Genomic DNA, 7,170 nt, shown 5'->3' with positions numbered 1-7,170 from the left:
CCATTTTTTGGCTAAAGAAGCGTGGCTTGATGCCCGGGCTCACCTTCAGCACGAGCTGATTTCACGTGATGAGGGTCTGCACACTGACTTTGCTTGCCTATTATACGAGAAGTATATCGTAAACAAGCTGCCGAGGGATCGTGTGCTTGAAATTATATGCAATGCAGTATCAATTGAACGAGAGTTCATTTGCGATGCATTACCTGTCCGCTTAATTGGAATGAATTCTCAGCTGATGACTCAGTACATTGAGTTTGTCGCCGATCGGCTCCTGGTGTCCTTGGGGTACGACCGTCATTACAACTCGAAGAACCCATTTGACTTCATGGATATGATTTCTCTTCAGGGGAAAACTAACTTTTTCGAGAAGAAGGTTGGTGAGTATCAGAAGGCTGGTGTGATGAGTTCCGAAAGGTCGTCAAAGGTTTTCTCTCTGGACGCAGATTTCTAGGGGATGTTATCGTTGGTGCGTGCCCGTATGTAAGGGGAACTGTGAAGTATGGGGCTGATGCCCTTTACTTTCATTGAGTTAGATATCTGTTACTCTGGTAAGGTCAGCGACTGCACCTCCTTGGAGTACTGGCTGTTGTTTTTAACAGATATCATAACAAGGAAATGAGCTTGTGGGCAGCAGCACGTATGCCTCCATACGCCTGCATGCAAACACATAGAATCGTACATAGGCATACACGAGAACCTGCGTGCGTACGGAAGTACGAACGTGGGTAAATCCGGAAATAGATATACACCTATGTAAATAGATATAGATGGGAGAGAATGTGTCCGCTTTAGTAAATGCCTTTCTTGTCTTTTTACCTTTGGTGGACAATTGATTTCAATATTAGTGCTTAGAGTGCCCTCACCTGACAAATATTTACACGCTATGCTTGATGGCAGTTTCTATGTGTGAGGGTGGTGAAAGGGAAATGTGTAAGAGGCATACCATTTTGCACTTTTGCACCTGTCAGGTTCCCATTGTTTTTCCCTTTGACTTGTTTTAGTTTTTCCATTTCGTAATGCCATAGTGGAGGGACGGTTGCAATTATTGCGACTACCCTTTTTGTGCTGATAGTTACACGATGGCAATGTATTGTGCGCGTTGGTTGGGATGTCCACTTCTTTCCACTGTTTCGTTTCGTTATTTTAAGGTGGTTATGAGTTGTAGGGGGCTATTGGGTTCTGTTCACATATTTTTTCTTTTTCATTTTTTATTTTGTTTTCATTTTTGTTTTTTCTTGAAAGCTTCTTTTTATATTATAATTTTTTGTTTGTTTTGTGTTCTGCACGTCTTTATCCTTTTTTTTTTGCTTTTGTAAAAAGGTTTTTTTTTAAAAATAAGTTTTGTGTAGCTATGGCGTTGTCAGGCTTTGCATCTGTGCAGAATCCGATGGATCCGAGGAAGTGGACTTCTGGAACCCTTTTGGAGTACCTGCAGCTTCATGAAATTTTCACTGGTATGGAGTGGGAAAGTCATACCGTTGGGAAGGAGGAACGTTTGCTGTTGGTGCGTGCAGTCAGGGATGATCTTGATCGTTTCTATCATATGGGTGGTGACGCGTCGGGGTTAGTGCCTCTGGAAAATGTTCTGGAAACTGATCCAAAAATTCTTCTGAGGTGCCGCGTTCCTCCAGGAGCTGCTACGTTGCTCAGGCAATACCCCCAAAAGCTGGGTGATACTGTCAACGCGGGACTTGAAATGTTGATGGAGGAGAGAACCAAATATAGTTCCCCTGCTGCATGGAAGTGCACCAGCAATGCTCTGCCAATGGTGGAGTGGTGGCTGGGTCTCACTGTTGATGAAGAAGGAGAAAAAATGATACGAGAGGAGACGGGGTTTCGTGTTTGCGGTCGTTCTTTTCAACCTGGGGAAATACTTGTGTTTTGCAAGGATTGCGCCTCAGATTGTTCGTGTGTGATGTGTAGTGACTGTTTCAAGAGTTCTCCATGCATTAATCATAATTATGTCGTGCGGCAGTGCTTGATTGGTGGGGGTATGTGTGACTGTGGTGACCCGTCTGCGTGGAAAACTGCTTCTTTTTGCACACGACATAGGGGATTTCAGAGTTCGGCGGATCCTGCTGCCGATATGGACTGTACTAAGCGACAGTGGCTTGAGGTGTTGTCGCGTGGTCTTGTACTATACATTACGACGATTGTTGGCGCACAGGCGGAATACCAATGCAATAGTAACAGTAGTGATGATCAATTGGCAAGGATGCAGTGGTTTGATCGAGCACTTCGTCGGATAGCTGACATTGCACTGCTTCTTTCGGCCAGTGGTGACGGACCCCGACGTGTGCTGTGCCATAGCCTTATGGAGAAGGCGCTCGTATCCCGGCGTGTTGAGTGCGTAGCGGATGGAAAAAGGCTGGAGGAGATGCGTCACCTTTCTTGCATGGAAGAATTATTTTTATATGGGTTTGAAATCCCCAAGTTATCCCGTTTTTCCATTTGGGAACGCTCTATTCTTTGGTTATTCAACAACACCCTCTGTGACCCGCTGATCCGCGTCCCCTTTGCGGAGCTTCTTTTAAAGTACGGGGAACGAGGCGCCACGAGGAGGGAGTTACATGTTGCAACGCTCAGCGTTCAGGTCTTTACATCCAGTGATGTTGTGGACAGCCTTTTACTGCGGGAGCCACATCCAAAGTGGGAAAGTGTGCTCAAGGGAGAAACAATTCTTCATCGGCTTATCTCTTGCCTGTTGTATTGCAGTTGTGAGACCATGAATGTGAGAAACGCTTCCCCACAAGAGGTCTCGAGGGCAGTCAGGTGTTGTAGGTGGATGACAGAAGTGTTGTGTGTGACACAGAACACTTGTGCAATCGTTGTGTCGCGCCAACTTTATCGCGGCTGGTGCAGGTTACTCACGATTAATGGGAGTGCTAGTATGGTGTTTCGAAGGACATCAGTGGGCGAGTCAGACGGGGGCAGTGTGGAAACGGACTGTGCTATGAATATAGAGTTAGAGCTGCAGCAAATGTTTCACCGTATAGCGAATATGGCCCGCGACGTAGCGGTGTCGTTGCACGCGGGCGAGTTGTTAATTCCGCCCCGCCTGTTGGAAAGTCTTTCGTCTTCCTCGTGGTGTGGTGCATTGGACCCCGCTGTTGAGAGCAGCAAGCGTCGTGACATGCTTGAAGGGTTTTCCGTACAGGGTGGATCAGCACTGTTGGTCGGAGGCGGTGGGGTTGGGTGTAACGTAACTTGTCGAGAGTACATGCGTGAGCTAATGAGAGAGTGTATGGTGGCCATTAACGCCCTTCTCCAAGAAAAGCGGGGCGGGTTTTCCCCAAAGGAAGTAATTTCTGTGGACGCAGATGGGAAGCCACTACTGGAACGATATGACTTGCTAGATAAAAAATCACCTAATCCAACATCGTTTGTGCTTCCGCACATGCGATTCTTCGCAGAAATAGTGAAGTCGTGGATGAAGGTACAAAAGCGAATTGAAGAAAGCGGGGCGGAAGTTGAACAGGGGTCATTCGTCTCTCTTCTTTCGGAGTTGTTTGCGGAAACAGAAGCGAGGGCAGATTATTGGATTGATGAGCTTCTCATGCCATTGGTCCTGCTCTGCCAACATGAGCAAGGTCTTTGGCATGGTGAGCGCTTTGAGTTGTCAAGGCGTTGCGAGTGTTACGTTGCTTGCAGTACACTCATGATCGAAGCAGACGTGTGCATGATGCAACTGCTTATGCTTTTGGTCCCCACAGAGACGTTTGCAGCTCAGTTGCTGAATCGGTTCATGTTCTCTAAGGAGAATCGTGCGTTGGGTTACACCGGCTTTTTGAGGCTTGTCCTCACACTTTGTGTACAGGACTGCAGTTTACTAATTAATAATAAGGCTGATTTAGTCTTCGCATTGAAACGGCGGTTACTGCACGTCATTGCAGGGGACCGCGGTCACTCCCTTGACGACCTGGAGAGGGTAGCCAGTGAGTTGGAACATGCTTTACCCGGCATCAACCTTGATGAATTGCTTCCATTAATTTTTAGAGAAGTGACCACGACAGTGAAAAGCCGGAAGAGGGCGGTGGTTCAGTTCAAGGATGTTTGCACGTGGCGGTCGTACATAAACCTTTATCATCCATCACTTCGGGACCACCATTTACCTGATATGTGCGATCTCTACGACCGTTTAGTGCGGAGGAAGCGGATGGGAACCGACAGTGGGGGGGAGGGAGACTCTAACGATGCACCGGCGGTGTTCCCTCCACCTAACATACGATGGGTTGAAGTGACTGAGCGGCCTGAGGAAGGGTCGTGGGAGGCTCGTCGTGCCGCCGTATTCCGTGACAAGGTGTTTCTACTGCTACAGGATCCTTGTGTGCTTAGCGTTGCCATACGTGCAGTTCACGGATACATGTTTGACGGGCTGGAGGGCTGTTCGGGGTCTGAGGGGACGGTAAGTATCATTACGTTGGCGCATGCCATCTCTTTGCTGTACCTTGCAATGAGGGCATGCACAATCATTGGTGCTGGTGCGTCAGGTGGATCTGCTGCTACTGTGGTGGATTGGGATGCGGTTGGTAAGTTTCATAAAAAAAATTCATCCCCACCGATACACGCTCCGCAACAACTCAACCAGCTGCTCGGTGTGGAAGGTCTTCTCAACGCGAGGAACCTTAAGGAAGCCCTTGAAGTTCCTGTGGAAGCGGATTTAGTTTTTGGGGCGGGCCGTTCACCGGTGTCGACAGCGTCCGCGACTACAACAGTGGATGCGCTACGCAAACTACGCACCCGTTTCCGTGAGGTAACGAAGGATATATTTGGTATTGTTGGAATGGTAGAGTTTATACTTCAAGGCATGAGTGAACCTTCCCTTTCGGTTGGGGCAGACAAGCCAGCGGTTGGGGAGTCGCAGCGTGGAGAGGGTGAGTGCTGCCGACCGGACGTCAAGGGGAAGCAGTCAGCGCTTTTGAAGCGTATGAAAGCGATTAACGCGAAGAAAAGTTTTGCCATGCTCTCTGATCCTTCGAGGTTTGGCTTTTATGCAACACAAGACGCACCTGCACCGGGTGTGAAACCTTCTGTGTGTGAAGGTGGCAGCCATTCTTCGGTGGCCAACCCAATACTGCAGCGTATCCGAAGCATGGATTGTTGCATATGCCGGGATCATGCGAGGGGATCGCTTGCTCTTTTCGGAAACGTTTCTGTGTCTGATGTGCTTGACCGCCTTCGATTTGACGACACAGGGGTCGACTCCCACCAGCAACAACCTCAAAAGCGCAAGCTAAGCACTCATTTTTACCTCTGTGGACATGCCGCCCACATGAGTTGTGTGAAGAGGATATTTGGTCGAATGGCCTCCACTTTGCAAAACACGCCAGACATGGACCGGTTGCCTGCAGCGGTTACTCGCAACGATTTCAGCTGTCCAATGTGCCTCATGGTTTGCACCACGCTCTGCCCGTGCCCCGTGCCACCTGCGAATGTGGCGACGGGAGAGGCATCTTCCCTGTTTGAGATGGTACGGGAGAGTTCGTTACGTGCTGTCAGCTCTGACGAGGCCGCCCGAGGTGCACTGCAGAGTTTGTGGTGTGACATTTCTAGCGTAGCTGTTACCAATTCTTCCTGTGATGGCAGCGGGAATGAATCGCGGAGTGTGCGGAAGCAACCGCGGGACGAAAATAAGAACATTCGAGAGGTTGTCGAGGTTGCTCGAAGTGTTCGTGCGCAAATGTGCGTAGCGCTCGAGTGGGTGAAGGTTGGAGGTGCTGTGCTGTACAATGAGCTGCTCACCCTCCTCTCCCTCATGATATCACTGGAGCCAATATTACTTGAAGGGACTATTTCCCATGCTTGTGCGGAACTTTCCTGTCACGATGTTGATGATAATTTTTGCGTACTTATTCTAAATGCACTACTGCATCCCTCAGACGCGGCAGAGTACGTGGCTCAGTACACGACACTCTTACTGCATTCGAGTGATTGCTCTGCCCTCACCTCGGGGCCCGTCGACGATGATGGCCAAGGCGCTCACAGTGGACTTCTTATGTCTGTATGGCGTGAGTTGGGGTGCCTTACGCTTCTCAAGGCGTTGCTGACCGACAATACACCATCTGAGGTGGTACAGATCGGTGACGATAAGGTTGTATTCATTCCGTTTCAGTCGGAAGAGCTTGCAACGTTGGAGGGTCAGAGCCAAGCTGTTTTCACCATGTTGTGCTATTTGTTGCAGAAACCGCTTCAAAACTGCGAGTGGGGACATACAAAAGCCTCGGAGGCCTTGGTCTCGCTAATTCACAAAGCGGTCTCGGAAGGGAATGAGAAGATGATCAAAGGAACCCCGCTTAGTTTACTGCACCGTTGCCGCGACGTGTCTCTTCTTGATGACGCGCCTCGTTTCAAACCGTTGGGTGTTGTGTATGAAGGGGCCTTATTGTGGAAGCGGTTCTTAATGAATCGTGTGTTGCACCTTCCTGATGCCCACGCCCAATTACTCCTCAGCCTCAACCCCAATGAACCTTGTAGCATGTGTGGCGATACAGAAGGGAATCGTCTCCTGTGCTGCTTCTGTGGCAAACTCTTTTGCTTGAGACCATCACAAAGGCCACCGGAGCTTTACATTCATGCCCTCTCGTGTGGCAGTGGCCTTGGTGTTTACATGAGTCCCGAAGACAATCGTATATACGTGCTCGAAACTAGAAGGTCTCAAGTTGTTGTTCTAGCGGGTCCTTACGCCGACGAGTATGGTCGACCTGCAGTGCGTGGCTACACCTCGCGCCAGTTAACCCTTAATGACGACTTGGCGCATTTTTTGCTTTCCTTGTGGATTCGGTCGAGGTGGAATGTGGAGTTTACTGTGGTCAGTGAAATGAAGCGGCGGGACCTTCGACTCCTTTAAAAACGTGCTGGAATGTGCCAGTGCCGGTACGGGCACATAAACGATGAGGAAGGGAGATGTATACGCGTGTATGTATATGTGTGTGTGCGTCGTTGTTGTTGTTGATGTGTGTATGCTTAATTTACGTGTCGTATCGAATGTGCTATTGGCTGTTGAATGGTTCATATCATTATTTGCCGTGGCGGGACGCGATTAGGGTATTTAGTGGTGGATCGGAGAGACTCGCCCCAGAAAAGAGTCGGCAAAATGACAAACGGATGAGGCTGCATTGAGCCATTCCGCATGGAGGTATCACAATGCAGCGCAACAGCAACGTTATAAAT

The 7,170-nt window shown here is 49.1% G+C and overlaps 1 protein-coding gene across 1 annotated transcript, besides 1 other annotated feature; it reads left to right on the top strand.

Annotated features, from left to right (window-relative positions):
* Window positions 1–1,190: 1,190 nt before the first annotated feature.
* Window positions 1,191–1,312: a sequence feature (A-rich).
* A 39-nt stretch (window positions 1,313–1,351) lies between these two features.
* On the top strand, window positions 1,352–6,847 carry Tb11.01.4620 (ubiquitin ligase, putative; the record flags this gene model as incomplete). The annotated part of the gene is made up of 1 exon (XM_824246.1): window positions 1,352–6,847. The coding sequence occupies one exon, from the start codon at window positions 1,352–1,354 to the stop codon at window positions 6,845–6,847; it is 5,496 nt and encodes a 1,831-aa protein (XP_829339.1).
* Between the last annotated feature and the right edge of the window lie 323 nt (window positions 6,848–7,170).

The sequence above is a fragment of the Trypanosoma brucei genome, assembly GCF_000002445.2.
Source record: "Trypanosoma brucei brucei TREU927 chromosome 11 chr11_scaffold01 genomic scaffold, whole genome shotgun sequence".
NCBI classification, from domain to species: domain Eukaryota; phylum Euglenozoa; class Kinetoplastea; order Trypanosomatida; family Trypanosomatidae; genus Trypanosoma; species Trypanosoma brucei.
This window is presented reverse-complemented; position numbering and strand designations above follow the sequence as displayed.